This window comes from Cucurbita pepo, chromosome 6 (assembly GCF_057944985.1).
Source record: "Cucurbita pepo subsp. pepo isolate OVF chromosome 6, ASM5794498v1, whole genome shotgun sequence".
Classification (NCBI taxonomy): domain Eukaryota; kingdom Viridiplantae; phylum Streptophyta; class Magnoliopsida; order Cucurbitales; family Cucurbitaceae; genus Cucurbita; species Cucurbita pepo.
The window spans coordinates 3,358,129-3,376,517 of NC_141803.1; the positions used below are offsets into that span (position 1 = coordinate 3,358,129).

Below are 18,389 nucleotides of genomic sequence, written 5' to 3' on the forward strand. Positions count from 1 at the left end.
CATTATAAATTATACTCGTGTCACATTATTAAATTATATCTTATTAGTAAATATATAATATAAGTTATAATGATATCATTATAACATTATCATAATTTTAATAAGAAAAGTCATATAAGATGGAGATATTTATAATATAAGACTTTGAAAGGTAAATAATTTACCAAAAATAATGTAAATATTGGACCACGTCTTCCTTTTCAACCTTTTCTTTTCATTTATTGGTTATTTTTCTTTAATTTCACATTTATTAGTGGGAAGAATTTAATATTTTCACTCAATTTTTTTTTTTTTTTTTTTTTTTTTTTGCCAAAAAAATCAATTTACTTATCGATTATTAAATAAATACCCATTAATTAAATAAAATATAACAAATGAACCGCCTCAATAACATGAGTGTTCATATAGCTTGAAAACCCGACCAATCCAGACTATTCAGCCCAAATCTTGGGGGGTTTTTTTTTTTTTTTGGTTTGGATTGATTGTTTGAAAAATAAAAAAATTTCGGTCGGTTCGCACGTTGACATTTTTTTTTTAGCCGACCAACCCGAAAGTAGAGTTATAACCCAAACCGAACCGTATCTTACTTTTAAGAATATTTGACGTTTGTAACTGATGTTAGTAATGTATTATGATTTGTGAATGTCTGATATTTGAATTTTATGAGATTTTAGTTATTAATGTATTGCGGGTAAATATAATTTAAAAAAAAACAACTCATAGAATCGGGTTAGGTTGTGAACTCTATTCAGGTTACTCGAGTCATCAATCTAATCAAGGTTACATTAGATCACGGAAGATATTATAATAATTGAATTTTAAATTAAATTATAATACTTTTGGAAAAGAAAAGTTTGAATTCTCCCTCATTTATTTATAATTAATATTCAACTCATTGACTCAATTATTATCTTAATTTTGTATTTTAGTCCCTAAAGTATAAAGAAATATATTTTTGGTCCCTACAATTTTAAAAAATAGGAATTTTTCTCTCTCATTTCCCATCTCTCAGCTGACGTGTCAATCTATTAGCCATCCAACTATTTAAGGGCTATTTCAAAATATTTCTTAAACGTCAAGGATAAAAAATGTATTATTTAAAACTTTAAGGACCAGATGACAATAAACTTAAACTCGAGGGACCAAAATTTGCAATTATAATTCCTTTTTGGGCCAGGCAGAATGGACTGATAATTGCAGGCCGATTCTATTATGGGCCATGACAAACCGGCCCAACTTAAGTACCGGCCCATCTAAATTAATTTCCTTTTATATATAAAATAAATATCTCTAATTTAAAAGTTTTTATTTCTGCAATAAAAAATATTTATTCCATAAGTACCCTTTTCTTTATATCCATAAACGTTCGAACCAGCTCGTTCTGGCTCTACTATCTGAGTACGTAATCATTATAAACCAAATCCACCTCTAGGTCAATTGATAAGAATTACGGTGTTCTAAATGGACCTAGAATTCGAACCAACTCAATTGATTTCAAACCTGTCGCACACTCAAGCACATCAACATTTATTACAAAAAAAAATTATGTTTAATTTAATAAATTATGTAAAAGTCAAATGGTCTGGAGATTAAAGGTAAATCCGGTCCACAAACATCTCGAATAAATCCCGTCCACAAACGTCTTTTGTCAGGAGACTATAAATACCCACAATATGTTATGTAAAATTCAGATTCGTGGATAAATGTAATTCAGTTCTCAAATTAAGACGTTTCCCTTAGAAATCCGAGCATCATATTTGCATTCAGATTTGTGGATGAATGTAATTCAGTTCTCAATGAGACGTTTCCCTTAGAAATCCGAGCATCATATTTGCCATTTTTAAGTTTCAAGCCATTCTTGTGGTAGAATTGCACCTGAGCTATTCAATTAACCCTTGATCAAGTTAGATTGTGGAGTGACTCAATTTAGTACAAGATTCCAAATCTTGCTTTTCTAGATCAAGTTAGATTGTGGAGTGACTTAATTTAGAACAAGATTCCAAATCTTGCTTCTAGATCTTTGATCGTAAAAGAGGTAATCTAATTCTAGCGTTGATTACTTTGATTCAAGGGTTCTTGCTAAAATAAAGGATCGTTGAGCTGAAAATTAGGGTTGCCTTATCATCAACCCTCGACAGTTATATATATCAATTGTTTTCCCGAACAATTTCATACACAAGTATACTCGCAGGTTCGTTAAAAGACGAAAAAGTCTCAGGTATATATAAACAAAACAAATATGTTCGTCACGTGGAATGTCTTGATAGAACAGTACGAACACTTTGTTTAAAAAAATTAAGTTTGGTAAGATGCCATAGATAGGTCGATAGGTTCGATAAGTTCGATTTCTTTATCTTAACGAAGGACCACAAAACCACGAAGAAGCAAGCAAGAGGCTAAAGAAGAATGGACCCATAAAAAGTAACATCAATATCTCATTTGATTTTATTATATAAAAAGGCGGAAAAATCACGTTCACATCAACAACTTCTCAATTATTTTCTCGTCTTTTTTAGTTTAAGACCAATAAACGCTAAATATAACCATACATAATTGTCTCGTATCATATTATATTACGTGCTTTTTTTGTGTTCTTATCTTTATCGACTTTATTTAGTCGTTACCGAGCAGCTTACTCTCCCTTCGTATAATTGTTTCGTAGTAGAACGAAGTTGAAAGAATCGATTATACTTTTGCTTCAACACGAGCATAACTTAACAGTAATTGACATGTATTTATTCTCCTTAGGTTGGAGGTTCTGTAACATCTCAAACCCACTGCTAGTAGATATCGTCCTCGGGTTTTCACACCTTTATAACGAATGCTTCGTTACTCTCTCCAACCGACGAGAGATCTCACAGTCCACCTCCCTTAGGGGTCCATCGTCCTCGTTGGCACACCGTTGATGTCTAGCTCTAATACCATTTGTAACCGGCCAAACCCACCACTAGCAGATATTATTCTTTTTGGGCTCTCTTTTGAGTTTTCCCTTAAAATTTTAGAACGCGTCTACTAAAGAGAGATTTCCACACCCTTATAAGTAACGTTTCGTTCTTCTCTCCAATCGATGTGGGATCTCACAGATTCAAACATCCAAATCTCGTACCGGTTTTTTTAAACGTATATATTTATCTTTTATGATTTTTGGATTTTCCCAGGTTTATTTTCACACTTCAAATCACTAAAGAAAAAGGAGATAATTAAGATAAAAATTATTTAAAAAAAAAAAAAAAAAAAAAAAAAAGAAAAAGACAAAGAAAACCACTTGATTATTTCTTAGTTAGTGGAAATATGACTGGTCTTGGATAATGGAAAATTCATCACATGGAAAAATTCAATGAATAATTTATTAACGACAATATTTTCGATTAGTCACGTTTCAGCGACCACCGTTCATAATCATCTTTTTTAAAAATCAGATTTATTTTTATTAATTATTCAGACTCGTACACGTTCAAATCTCATCTCGTCTTGTCGTAAAACAAATAATTTTGCTTAGTAGATATCGACTCTAGAAAACTCTAGAATCAACCTTTAAATACAAAGTTGCTTTCAAAGCTTGCAAAAGAATGAACGAGACCTTCTTTTTTGACATCACATCGTATACATCGTAATATACCCCGTTTTTCAAATACAAAAGTACCCTCTTCAGGGGTTATCACAGAGGACCTGTCCGAGCACCCTTTCAGTATATTCATACAAGACTCGAGTAAACAAGTCGTGGTTTCAAATACACTATGGTCATTTAGCCTCCTATTCTCCATCAGGTCGAGAATACTGCTTCTAGTAATTTCGGTTGCACAATTGAAAAATAGTATATATTCCGATAAAATAAAAATATATTATTACAAAATAACTAATTGTCTCATAAAGTAGTGATTTTTTTAAAAATATTCATATGTCACCGTCTTTTTAATCATGTTTTGTGAGAGTTGTAACAATTAGAAAAAGAATTATTATTAAAAAAAAAAAAAAAAAAAAAACTGTTATTCCACGTAGTTTCTTAATTAATAAAAATAAATTTAGCCGTTAATATTTTATTTTAAAAATACTCTTAAATTTTAACAGTAAAATTACTTTTAATTTTAAATTTTTTTTTAAGAATAAAAATTAAATATTATTTATTTTTAATTTTATTATATTAAGATTTTGTACCCATGTCGGTAATCTTGACCCAAACAACTTGATTTTAATATTAAGATTTTAATTCTAAAAATAGTTTTTTAAATTAATCCTAATTGCATATTACGTAAACAAATTCATTGTATCTATATTTTACTTTGACTTTTTCAATTTTTTTTCTCAAAATAACAATAATAAATATATTTTTAATATAATTACTTTCATTTTACGAAATCATATATATATTTGAAGGAACATGGCATTATAAATATAAGATAAAGAAATTTAATTGAGTGATACCCAATTAATGATTTATTCTTCTTATACACCTCACCTATGAACACGACCATGTGCTATAAAATTAATATAAGCTCGGATATATTTAATTTTATTTTTTAAATAATATTTTTTAAATATTTAATATATTATTTATTTTTTAATAAATATCAATAGGCCATTCTATTGAAGCCCTAGCCTATAGGTGCTGCTTGATTGGAGGAACAGGTGGAATTTTTAGTCGGCAGCCTATTTAAATTAAAAAAATAATAAAATAAATTTTTTGGGATGAATATAATATTAAATAATTGGCACACTCTAATAATTGAATTAGATATTTAATTATAAAGAAAAATACTGATCAACTTTACACTTTTATCTTATAAATATTGTACTTTCAAATTAGAATTTTTTAAATAAAAAATTAACCATTATTTATCTTATAAATATTGTACTTTCAAATTAGAATTTTTTAAATAAAAAATTAACCATTATTTATTTTTTTTATTAAATTTAAGGATATTAGTGAATTTTTTTTAAATAAAATATTAATGATTTTCTATTCGTAAAAATTTATGAATATTTTTTAAATAAAATACTAACGGGTCCAATATTTTCATATAGGGGTATTTTTTATTTTTTTAAAAAAAATTAAGGGTATTAATGAAACTAATGAAAATTTATGAATGTATTTGAAAAGATATTAAAACTTTTAAAAATGTATTTTTAAAACAAATATATTAATGGGTTATGTTTTTTTTTTTTTTTTAATTTTAAAATACGTAAAAGTTGATAAATATTTTTTTTATTAATTTAATAAAAAAGGTAATAAATAAATAAATCCAATATAGTGTACTTTTTTTTACCCACGTGTTGGAATTACATTATCATGTGCAAAATAAAATGAATTGTAATTAATTTTTGTAATAATCGTCAACATCACATTATATTTAGTATTAAAAATAAAAAATAAAAATATGCAAATTGTACTAAATTTATTTTTAGAAATAAATTAAATAATATTATAGATAAGGTTTAATTTATAGTGCACTTGGATCTATATATATATATATTCGTAAACGAGGGGTACATGAATGAATTGAGACCACATGTGAATGAGATCGGTTATGAAGATAGGAGAGCTAAAAAAAGTAAAAAGAATTGAAAGTTACTGTTAATACTAACATTAACAACAAGGTGTACATTTTTTCGGGAGCTGAATCATAAGAACTTTATAATCCACTTGAGCAATTTTATGTTGGATTAAAATAAAATAAATTAAAAAAAAAATTGAGTAAAATAAGCCCAAATGGCCATATACCTAAATAATATTGAATGGTGGTAGTGGTGGGTGTGCCTTTCTGCCAAATTTGAACACCAAAACAAAGAAACAAAATTAAAGCGAATTATGAATATTTAAGTTAAATCAGTACTTTTCAATTTATTTATTTTATTTTCGTTAGGTTTTAATTTTATTTTTTATTTTAAATATTAGTATTTATTGAATAAATTATATTTTTTTTGGATGAAAATTATTGTCAATATTATTTATTTATTATTAAAATATTAAATGACTAATTTTATTTTCATTTTTATATTTAAAAATACCATCGTTGTAATGCATGATGATGAAAGGAAAAGTATGTGCCTTTTGTTACTATAGTCATGGCAACGTGTTTTGTGTGTTTTATTTACTCTCCAATAATTTATAATATATATATATATATTATGATAATTTTAAATAATTTAAATTTTCTTAAATTTTGAATATAATTTATTCTTTTATTTAATTGATCCGGAATTTAATACGTATCTAAAATAATGTCCAAACACTTTTTGCAAATATTTTATATATATATATATATATATATATATATATATAATATTTTAATTCGATATTATTTAGATCAATTATAAATAAATAAGTATTTTTTCTGTATTCTCAAGATTTAGATTCATATTTAAAATTTACATTTACGCGAGGAGCTATTGCACATTACGTAGGGCTATAGCTTAATTATTATTTTTTTAAAAAATGGATAGTTACTATCTATACCAACAAAATCTTATACCATCGTGATAATTTTATAATAATAAATTAAAATATTAAATTAATTTACGTAAATTAACAAAGAAATCAATTCTCGAAAATAATTAATTATTTTATATTTATATCAATTAGTTGGAAGAATGGTATCATTTTTTTTTTCATTTAAATTATGTATCATTATATTTATACATTTTGGAATAATTCAACAAGAGACCTAAGAGAATAATGAATTTGAAATTTAATTTATTTCCATAAAGTCTTCCATAAATTAATAATTGAATTCAAATTTCATCCAACCAATTAATTAATTTTTATTATTTATTTCAATGCCCAAGTGGCCAAAATTAATGCTTACATATTTGAAAAAATAAAAATAAAAAAAATAAAAAAATAAATCCATTCAAATTCAGAAATATTATAATACTATCATAGTACACGTTTTTTTCATTCAACATTTAAAACGTCGTTACAACTTTAATTACTTACTGGAATTTAGAATAAAAGTCAATCGAAATCGACATATTATTCCTTCAATTAAAATAATATTCAAACATAATATAATTCTTCAAATACTCGTGTCGTATTTTTAACTTATTAATTTATATAATATCAATAAAATGATTCAAGATAATTATGTAATTATAAAATACCGTCTCAATTCATCCTATTTCATCAGATCCGAGATGTGATATAGTTCCTAAGGATGAACTGGATACGGACAGTTCCAATAAGATTTCATTCTTGAACAAAAATCCATTTATTTATTTATTTCATCTATTCCATGACCGGAACAGAAGGATACACGTTACCATTTTGAATCAGAAAGAGATTTCAAGAAATGACAGATCTATTCACTCTATCAATAACATCTGATGTATCATAAGTGATTTGCCTTTGATCAAAAACTCCTATTTTTTAGGAAGGGAACGAATCTTTTTACGGAAGGATCAGAAAAAAATTGTTCGGGATTAAAATAATTAAACATTAAAAATAAATATCAAAATTCAATTCTTTTAATTAAATAAAGGGGGTTGGATCTTTTAAAATATCCATAATTAATTAAAAAAAAAAACAATTTAAAAAGTAATATAATTAATTTAAAAAGAAAGTTAATTTCACATGCTTGTCGCCCTACCCCACCCCACCCTATATATATCTATATATATATATATAGACATATTTCATGGAGTCATTGTGCCAAACATGAAACATGTCTCAAACAAACCAAGGGTGCTATTCGTGCCATACCCGGCTCAAGGTCACGTCACACCGATGCTCATGCTCGCCGCTGTTTTCCAGCGCCGTGGTTTCCTTCCTATATTTCTCACGCCTAGCTACATCCACCGTCATATCTCGTCGCAAATTTCACTCACCAATGAAATCCTCTTCATTTCCATGCCAGACACTGTCGATGACAACACGCCACATGACTTTTTCACCGTCGAGACTGCCCTGGAGACCACCATGCCGAGCTACGTTCGACGAGTGTTGGGCGAGTACAACTCGAACGGAAGTGGCGTTGTTTGTATGGTGGTCGACTTGCTTGCTTCTTCGGCCATCGAAGTCGGAAAGGAGTATGGCGTAGCAGTGGCTGGGTTTTGGCCAGCCATGTTTGCAACTTATAACCTCATTTCAGCTGTTCCTGACATGGTCAAGAACAACCTTATTTCTTCCGATACAGGTTACCACCCTTTTTATTTATTATTATTTTTTTTTTGACAAATAAAATAATAACCCATAGTTTTTGGGTCAACCATATTCTGCTCCATTTTTTTATATTATAATTAATTTAATAATCATCATATCTCTCTTTTAAAAAAATGCTTTAATTACCTAAAATAAATAAATAAATATATATTTTAAGTTTCATTCCCATTTTATTTTTAAATTTTAGTCGGAGAGATAAGAAAAAAAAAAACCGTATTTTTCTATTCCTGCCACGTGTCTTCCTCCCATTGGTTATTTTCTCTTCAATCTAAATCCTATATTTAAACATGTAAAATAAATACGGTATTTTAAAAATAAAATCCTATATTTTTTAAGTTTCATTCCAATTTTATTTTAAAATAAATAAATATATTTTTTTTAAGTTTCATTCTCATTTTATTTTAAAATTTTAGTCAAAGAGATAAGAAAAAGAAAATACCGTATTTTTTCTATTCCTGCCACGTGTCTTACTCCCATTGGTTGATTTTTCTTCAATCTAAATCCTATATTTAAACATGTAAATTTATCATTAGTCTTTAAACTTTGTTTAATTAAAGCTTAATTAACAATCTAAAAGATTATAATGAAGAATGCAAATCTTGAATTTTGAACAGGATGTCCAGAAGAAGGATCAAAACGGTGCGTTCCGAACCAGCCGCTGCTGTCTACAGAAGAACTGCCGTGGCTGATCGGAACTTCGTCGGCAAGGAAAGCGAGGTTCAAATTCTGGACAAGAACCATGGTTCGAGCCAAATCTCTTCAATGGATTCTCGTTAATTCCTTCCCGGAAGAGCTTCCCCTTGAAAACCCCATCCCCAAAAGCTCCGCCGCCGTTTTCCTCGTCGGACCTTTGAGCCGCCACTCGAATCCGGCAAAAACACCCACTTTCTGGGAAGAAGACGACGGCTGCCTGCAGTGGCTGGAGAAACAGAGCCCTAATTCCGTCGTGTACATCTCGTTTGGGAGTTGGGTTAGCCCCATTAACGAATCGAAGGTGAGGAGCTTGGCCGTGGCGCTTTTGGCTCTTAGGAAACCGTTCATTTGGGTGCTGAAAAGTAATTGGCGAGATGGGTTACCAATCGGGTTCACACAAAAGGTACGGTTAAAACATATAGTTTATATTTAATCGTAGTTAATATATTTCTTTTCTTTTTTTAATCGGTTAAATTAATAAAAAATGCTCTTTAACCTTTTATTTTATCCCTTAAAATTCACAAAACATAAAATATATATATTAATTTTTTTTTTTAATGTTAAAAATACTCTTATTATTAATATATAAATCAAACGTAAAATAAATTTTTTAAAAAATATTTAAAAATATTTAAGGATCTTAATTTTATTTTTAAAAATTTATGAGTATTTTTGAACTTTTTTTAATTTTAAGTTATATTTAATAATATATGAGAATCTTAATTTTATTTTTTTAAAATTTATGGGTATTTTAGAAACTTGATATTAATAATATTCTTGAAATTTAATAAAAAATTTAAAATGTTTTTGAAGTCTTAAGGTATATTTTTAAATATATTTAAAACATATAACGATCTTAATTTTATTTTTTAAAATTTATGGTTATTTTTGAACTTTAATAAAAATTTAAAATGTTTTTAAAGTTTTAAAGTAAAAATATTTTTAATTTTTTTTTAAAATTTAAGAGTATGGAAACTTTTAAAAAATTAAGAATTTTTTTTAGACAAAATATAGATAAAGGTTTTTATTTATTTATTAATTAAGCATTTTTAATTCGATAATTCGGAAGGCATGTAGTAATTGAGTTATGTTCAAATTATTACTAATCTTATTTATTCATATTTGTTTCAGACTCAAAGCTACGGGAGGCTCGTTTCATGGGCTCCACAGATGGAGATTTTAAAGCATAGAGCAGTCGGTTGTTATCTAACTCACTGTGGATGGAACTCGATCATGGAAGCGATTCAGTGTCGAAAGCGACTACTTTGTTTCCCGGTGGCGGGCGACCAATTTTTGAATTGTGGGTATGTAGTGAAAGTGTGGAGAATTGGGTTGAAACTCAATGGTTTTGGAGAGAAAGAGGTTGAAGAAGGAGTGAGGAAAGTGATGGAGGATGGAGAGATGAAGGGGAGGTTGATGAAGCTTCATGAGAGGATAATGGGGGAAGAGGCCAATTCTAGAGTCAACTCTAGCTTCACGACCTTCATCAAAGACATCAATAAGCTTTCGTTCGATAAATTTCTGTAGCGTTTAACATGTCGGGTTTAGTTTTTGGTGAAAAAAAAAAGTGACCCGGTTTGATTGTATGACCCGATAATAGGAAGAAATTCATGTTGTTTGGTTTAGGTTCCTTCTTAAAACTGGTTAACTCGTCTATATATCTGTCTATATATCGTATAAAATTGTGAGATATCTTCATGTTACGGCGTTTTCAAATGTTGGGTCTTATTTATCCTTAATAAGATTCATTGAAAAAAATATTTAAAGATATATTATAAATTTTTTAAGCCGGAGGATAAATAGACGGACCACAGTAAATATAAAATTTAATTTTGTAAAATTGATTTTTTATTATATAATAATTTTTATTGTAGACCATATTATATATATATAAAAAAAAAAAAAAAAAAAAAAAAAACTAAATAGGCTCCTCAAAATTAACGGGTCTTGGATGAATCCTCTTGAAACGAAAGGATTCAATGGTTTAACAATCCAATGAATAAACTGATTCAAAAAGATAACCCGGGCTTTGAACACTTACCCTACTTCTAAATCTCGATAGTAAAGGTTGGAGAATGTCAGATGTAAAAACAAGATAGTCGTAGCGGTTAACAGCGCAATAAATAAGTTGATCAATTTAGGAGGATTCAATGGTTTAACAATCCAATGAATAAACTGATTCAGAGAGATAACTCAGACTTTGAACACTTACCCTACTTCTAAATCTCGATAATAAAGGTTGGAGAGTGTCATATGTAAAAACAAGACAGTCGTAGCTGTTAACAGTCCAATAAATAAGCTGATTCAGACTCTCCCTACTTTTAAATCTCGGTTATAAAGGTTGAGCTGTGTCAGATGTAAAAGCAGATATACACCCATCACAACAATAAATTTTTTTTTTTTGGGATAAAAAACCGAAAAATTATAGTAGAGAAACGAAAATGGTATTTTAATTTATAAAATTTAAAACATTTTTAATAGTTAATTATATATATAGATATTAATATTTAAGATAAATTAATTCACTACAATAACTAAATCTAGAATTAATTAAGAATGTAAGAGACTATAGTATTTTTTTAATGCTTTTGAATTAAATGAGAAATAAAGTAAAATTTAACACTAAAATTATTATGTTTTGAAAGTTCTAACATTTAATTTATGCACTAATGGTACAAATGTACTTGCGTTTCGCAAATATATATATAGGAGCCTTATCCGATTTTTGCAACTTTTTTCGTACTCCCATTTTCTTCGAGCTTAAGCTTGGCTAAGCTGTGTCTTGGTGCGGGGAAAGGATTGAACAGAAACTGGAGGATTTGATCGTTCCGTTTTGCGTTGCTAGATTGATGTCGAGTTGAAGGATTTGTCGTGATTTGATTGTGATATATATTTTTTTTCGATAATTGATCGCCGGAGTTCGAGATTGGAAGCTTATTGATTTTCTCTGCAGTAAATCGGTTCGATCTTACTTGAATTGCTTCCGATTTTAATTTTAGGTATTGTTAAGTAATCCTCGGTTGAGTTACTTTGATTTTGTTTATCAACTAGTTTTAATTGTTGTTTGTTGTAGTTTATTTTTATTGGTGAGAAATTTCTGTCGCATTTTAGAATAGTGAAATATTTGGTGCATTCGATCTACTGTTATTGGATTGATTACTGATGTAAGAATTTAAGATGCTATTTCTCTTTTGGTCTATCTCAATATCTTTTAGAAACCAAAAGGCGACTTGATCTATGAAAGAAATGAAGAGTTGACGAGCATCACTGATTGATATCTATCTGATTTGATTTCCAAATGGATACTCTCTCTTTCTAAATTGCAGCATTCGCAGAAAAAATACTTTCAAGTATTGGCATCTGTTTGAAGCATAAAATTTTCAGTCGTTTCTTAAGTTTGTGATATTATTAGACTAGAATTATCCGAATGACTTTGGTCTTTCCTAGTTTCCATTTTTGATAGATTTGGAAACTTAGGAAATTAAAATTTTATTAGCTTTAGTAAGAGAGATCGATGAGGCCTGCGATTTTGTAATGTCTTTGGTCTTCTAATACTGAAGAATTTTGAGCGGCGACGGATTGCTCCATTTCTTCGTCTTAGGTTTAGAAAATTGTATAAAAACATTCATATTTGTAAGTTTTCTCAAACTTTGCCTCTTAATCGAAAGTTAAGAAAATTTATGGCTCCATTCTCATGGAGACCTTCTTCTAATCACATCTCTTTAACTGTTATCCTCATGGAGAGCTTCTTCTAATCTTATCTCTTTAACTAATAGGTCGGATTAGATTTCCGCCCATCTCTTTCTTCTGTAATTATGTGTTTCAATTCAGTTGTTCTTTACAGAAAGGAAAGAAAAGAAACACTATACTTTTTGTTTATGCTCGAGGGTTAACCAACTTATAGTGAGCTTGTATCAGTTTTAAATGGATTATTTCTCTAATTCACATTATTTTCTCATATTCTCTAGGAACCAGTGGCTGTCAAGGTAATATGACTGATAACTACAGCAACGGAAGTGTAAGCTCAAGCTCAAGTTTGAATAGCAGCTTTCAGGAAACTGAGGATGATCGTACATTTGCCAGAATCTCGGCAGAGGAAGAAAAATTGAAGTTTGATAACAAGCTCGGGAAGAGACTATCCCATCTGGATTCCATCCCTGTACTAACTTCTTTCTACTTCGTTAATTTCTACATTATTGGATTATTTCCTATTGTTATCTATGTTATGAATGCAAGATTGTACTGATTTTTAATGGCCCTATGAATTCTCTTTCATAAAAGAAAGAAAAAAAAAAACCGTTAGGTTGTTCATTATTATGATACCACATTGGCTAATTAAGGGAAATATCATGAGTTTATAAGTAAGAAATACTATCTTCATTAGTATGAGGCTTTTTGAGGATACCAAAAGCAAAACCCTGAGAGCTTATGCTCAAAGTGGACAATATCATATCATTGTGGAGGTCCGTAGTTCCTCTGCGTTAGGTTGTATCATACACAGACATCAATTGCATGCCCCTGTACTTATGTAATTATTTGTCTCCTCCTTCAATTCATAATGGAGAAAAAAAACTATGCTTATCTTTCTGATATCTGCAAATTCTGGAAGGTTATCATAATTAAAAGTCTTGATTTATTATGTTCATTTCAGCATACTCCTCGGGTCAATGGGGAGATACCAAACGTGAATGATGCAACCCTAGACCACGAACGGCTGTCAGGAAGGTATTGATTTTACATCAGGGGCTACATCCAGGAAAATTAATTTCAAGAAACAGTCTAATGCTAAAATATGACTAGCCATTGATTATATTGGCCGAATAGACTTTTGCTTTGTTCTTTAGTGTACTTACAATGTAAGCTTTTATTGATCATAGTGAGTCCTTTTTTTAACAGACTGGCCACATATGGTTTAGCGGAGCTACAGATGGAAGGTGATGGGAATTGCCAGGTTTTAATAAGTTCTTGTCAATATCTTTTTGTATTGAAATTTATAGTTATCTGTATTTTATTGTTGATTCATCTCATGATGTTTCAAATAACATATCTTTTTAATGTAATAGTTTCGAGCATTAGCAGATCAATTATTTCGAAATCCTGATTACCACAAGCATGTAAGAAAGGCAGTCATCAAACAGGTACTGTAAATTAAACTCTACTGATGCGTCTAATCATTTTAGCTGTTCTATTGATGCTACTTAGCCATTGATTGCATGATGAATGTTGGTAAAAATAAATGTTCAATAGAATTTGATAAATTTTTATTAAGGGATTGAATGCAATGTGTGAGATACGGGTTCTTAGTTATGGATGTCTGGAAATTTTCAATTTAATTTTCTTAATATTACCTTGGATAAAATTTAAAATTAAATGTCTTTGAGATCGAGTTAAGTTTTAGAAGTAATATCATATGAACATTCTATAAGCTCGAGTTCTAAATTCTTCGGAGTGTCATCCGATGAATTAGTCTAGATTCAAGTAAGTTGTTCAGACACTCGTGTTTACAGATCTTGAAGTTATCCTTATACAATATTTGATTCCTCAACCTTGAAAAGCACCATATGCCAGCTTCCATATTGGACCCTAGGATGAGTGTCATATGAAAGGATGTTATTGGAGGATATCACATATGGTTTTTTCTTTGACCCAGTCTAGAAGTTTCTGCAAATCTTGTTGTGAATGGGAATGAAATTGCCTCAGTAAAATATGTCTCGCAAGCAGCACTATTGTATTAGTAGTATTATTCTGGGAAAGTAGAGGGTACGAAAGAATAATCGAGACTCGAGTGTTGTGGGAGGAAATCAAGCCACCTTTAGAAAATTATTCTACACAGTTTCAACTGCCTCTCTTCCTAAATTTAGTATGAGACTGAATAAGAGAAAAGTTACTGGCTTTCTGTTACTAATTCCTTTGTTTCATTACCCAGTTTTTAGTCGTGTTTTGTCTGTGGTACTGTTACTGTATATCAAATTCACTTGTACAGTAAATTTTATTGAACTCTGTTCTTGCCTATTCAGACCAGTTTCCTGCACTTCATGAAGCATATCTAGCTTTCAATACCCATCTCTATTTCTTGTATCTTCTTTTTTCTCCATTTTCTTGCTTTATTCTAATTCCCGTTCACTTATGGGAAAGAACTTAAAAACCCCACTTGCCATATTTTTCTTATTGCACAATTTCCTCTTTTCCTCCAATGTCAGTTAAAGAAATTCAGAAAACTATATGAAGGCTATGTTCCAATGAAGTACAAAAGCTACCTCAAGAAGATGAAAAAGTTAGTTATCTATGACTACTCTTATTGACATCTCCCCTTTCAAGATGGCTTAACTTGTCTTATGAGCCGAGTAATTGCTTCTTCTAATTCTAACGCAAAATTTTGCATCTCACTAGATCAGGTGAATGGGGAGATCACGTTACTCTACAAGCAGCTGCGGACAGAGTATGTTGAATGTTTATTCTTTTGTAACTGCTGCGAAACTCCTTTCTATGAATTCTTCTTGCACCGCTTGGAAGATCATTTCGTATTCACCACCACTATGTGTTTTAATACACTTAAGGTTGATCTTGAAAAATGTGCGGGGGGCATTTTTTTTTCTTCCTTTTTTTTTTTTTTAAAAAAAAGAACTTTTATCTTTCGTGTGTGTGAGTATGCTGTGTACTTGCGTGTTGTCTTGAACTTTAAATGGTCTAATTCCCCACGCTACTTCCAGGGGACACATATTGTTCCTTCATATGCTGCCTCAGAAACCTTCCTATATATATATTTCGCCTGATGGCTCTCCTCTGACTGTTACTCCCTCATGCAAGTTTCCAAACATAAATATATGGGTATACCATCATTCTTTTCATTATTGAAATGAAAAAAAAAAAAAAAAAAAACACTTTCCATACAAATAAGAAATATATATTGCAAATTGGTGATATTTTGAAATTTTATCATTTTCTGTGTATTGTTGGAAATTTAATTATTGGTGAACTGGTATATAGACGCAGCACGGTTCAAACTGTGACCCTTCCGCGTAGCTGTTAGCATTGATATCTTGTAGTCACATTTCTGCAATGTTATGGACCTCTCCTTGATGATAATTTCTCGTTCTTTCTAGCATTTTAGCCAAGTCTTAGCAATTCATGTGTCTGCCACGCAGATATTGTTTCTGTTGAGTTAATGCTCACTTACTATTGTTTGTTTTGTGACTATTTGATTTTGTTAATTTTTAGTTTGATGCAAAGATCTGCTTAGTCACATCTTTCCGAGACACCTGTTATATTGAGATCCTTCCCAAAGACGATAGTCCCAACAAAGGTAAGATTTCAATTGCATATCAGTTAAATTATTATGATTGAGTTGATGCATTTTTAATCTGTAGGACCTCATACATTACACATTAATTAGAAAGCTACTTGAATTTTAATACCTGTTAAAATATCACTAAAACTTGTACACTGATTATCAGACGCTTATTTAGGTTGCAAGGTGGAAAAAGTTTTAGTAACCAATTTGTCCAACATTATAGAATGTGCTTTTTAGTCTGTATCCTTCTCTCTCTCACAAGGTGGTCCCTCTCGTTTAAGAAAATTTGGTACCTAAATTGGTCCTTTCTTCTTCCTCGGTTCGCAGTGTGTGGGTAGCTTAGTTCCCATGAATCTAATTTAGGAATTCCACCTCTTGTCTTCAACTCAAAAAGTGCATTTTGCTTATGAGTGTCAGGAAATATCACCTGACGTGGTTGAGAAAATTTTAAGAAGTCTGATTTTCTAGCAAGGCAATGTTGGATGAGAAGATATAAATAGGATGTCGATCTTCACAGATACAGCCAGATTCTTTCAGTCTCGAGTCTTTCGATATTCTGTCGGGATACTTGGATTAAAATAGACATAATTTCAAGGATTCTTTTACGATTGACATGGATACTTGAGAGTAGCCCTTATTAGCTCTTTTTTGGGCTTCCATCGCTGTTTATATGTGTGTGTGTGTGTGTGTAGATAGATAGACACATAAAATTATTTTCTTAATTTTTTTTTTATATGAGTTATTTCTTGTGTCATACAATTGAGGAGGGTCAAACGCAAGAAAATGAGCTTGGCTTAGAATGAAATGTGGGATATGGTAGCCAATAACAAAGGAAGCACAGAATTCTCTTTTTTCTAAGAAGAAGAAAAGAAGAAAAGTGAGGCTCATGAATGCCTTTATAGAAAATATCTTGAACAATAAGAGATGGAATATTAAACCTACACAGTTTGTTTCTCTTGGCTGTATAAAACATCCAATCTTCATCAGAATGTTATTTTATGGAACTACCTGAAAAGAAATATTGCGCTTAGTGCTAATTACTTAATTTTATTTGAGAGGGACTGGAATAGACAGCGAGGCTCCTCTTGGAAATTAGAAGACAACAATGGACGCCCTTGAACCAAGAACATGTTGAACATAACTCCTTGTGGGAAACACTGACACTCTTTGATAAAGATCACTCGAGAAGAGATTACAAGACAAGAAATTATTGTACTCTATGCTTTAGATTTCTTGGGATGAAAACTTTGGTAGGTTGGAGGGTATTTATAGTAGAGGCTAAACAATTTATTCCTAAAATACCTTAATTTGTATCTTTATTTCTAAAATACCTAAATCATTTTCTAAAAGTATCTAGTTATCTTTATTTTTAAAATACATAGACAATGGACTCAATTATTGGGCTTGAACCTATTGGCTAGTGATGATATTTTAACATCAATATTCCACTTGAATATTTGTCATATTTGAGGCATTATGCGCATTCTGAACTCTCCAAGGCTGTAGCTCTCATCAAAACTAGTTAGATCTCTATTTGATCTAATTTTCGCAACCCTTTCATGTTGACAGAACTTTGGCTGAGCTTTTGGTGTGAAGTGCATTATAATTCGTTGTATGCCAGTGGAGGTGATAATACCCAATTAGACCAACCTGGTTCTTTCCTTTTCCATTAGCTCTTCTTAATCTGAGTGGCTAAAATTTCTTCCATTGAATCTTCTTGCAGATCTTCCTACCAGAACGCCTAAAAGAAGGCATTGGCTTTCGATTTTCTAGAGTAATCAAAACAGTATCATCACCACCCTGTATCGACTTCCCCGACCACCCACCGGTGTATGGAAATCTCGAAAGTGGCTAACACGACGATGCCATATAGTTCTTCAATACAAAATGATTGTTTTGTTACACTATGGACAGAAAAGTAGCTCAGCAGACTCGTGGAACAGTATATATAAGCTGTAAGCATAGGTATTTATACACACAAACTATAAAAGATTAGGAAATTTATGCATTCCAGATTCTCTTATTTGTTTAGTATAGTTTTGTAAGAACATTATGGTTGAATGTTCAGCTGTTCATCGCTCATGACAAGTCATTTTCTTGACAAGCTCTGCATGTGTCTGTATATATTGCAGCGACTAAATTACGAACTAGAGTCGGTTTGAGGTTCTTTACGGTTCAGATCATTTATGAGTGTTTCATTTTTATTTTTGAACTTTACACACTTCTATTTTGAAGTTAAATTATAATCAT

The 18,389-nt window shown here is 30.2% G+C and overlaps 2 protein-coding genes across 6 annotated transcripts; both read left to right on the forward strand.

Annotated features, from left to right (window-relative positions):
- The first annotated feature begins 7,627 nt into the window (after nt 1–7,627).
- On the forward strand, nt 7,628–10,551 carry LOC111797744 (UDP-Glycosyltransferase superfamily protein). The gene is made up of 3 exons (XM_023680863.2): nt 7,628–8,129; nt 8,770–9,251; nt 9,980–10,551. The coding sequence occupies exons 1-3, from the start codon at nt 7,652–7,654 to the stop codon at nt 10,373–10,375; spliced, it is 1,356 nt and encodes a 451-aa protein (XP_023536631.2). The 5' UTR covers nt 7,628–7,651; the 3' UTR covers nt 10,376–10,551.
- Nucleotides 10,552–11,546: 995 nt separating this feature from the next.
- On the forward strand, nt 11,547–18,351 carry LOC111797291 (Cysteine proteinases superfamily protein). 5 transcript variants are annotated; one of them, XM_087124948.1, is made up of 11 exons: nt 11,550–11,847; nt 12,064–12,198; nt 12,817–13,007; nt 13,500–13,573; nt 13,745–13,799; nt 13,912–13,986; nt 15,049–15,122; nt 15,239–15,287; nt 16,067–16,151; nt 17,709–17,765; nt 17,863–18,351. In XM_087124948.1, the coding sequence occupies exons 3-11, from the start codon at nt 12,840–12,842 to the stop codon at nt 17,910–17,912; spliced, it is 687 nt and encodes a 228-aa protein (XP_086981074.1). In that variant the 5' UTR covers nt 11,550–11,847; nt 12,064–12,198; nt 12,817–12,839; the 3' UTR covers nt 17,913–18,351. The 5 variants fall into 5 exon arrangements, with proteins under 5 accessions (XP_086981075.1, XP_086981074.1, XP_023536032.1 ...); XM_023680264.2 differs by lacking the exon at nt 12,064–12,198 and having other exon boundaries at nt 11,550–11,808; XM_023680262.2 differs by lacking the exon at nt 12,064–12,198 and having other exon boundaries at nt 11,553–11,847.
- Nucleotides 18,352–18,389: the final 38 nt, after the last annotated feature.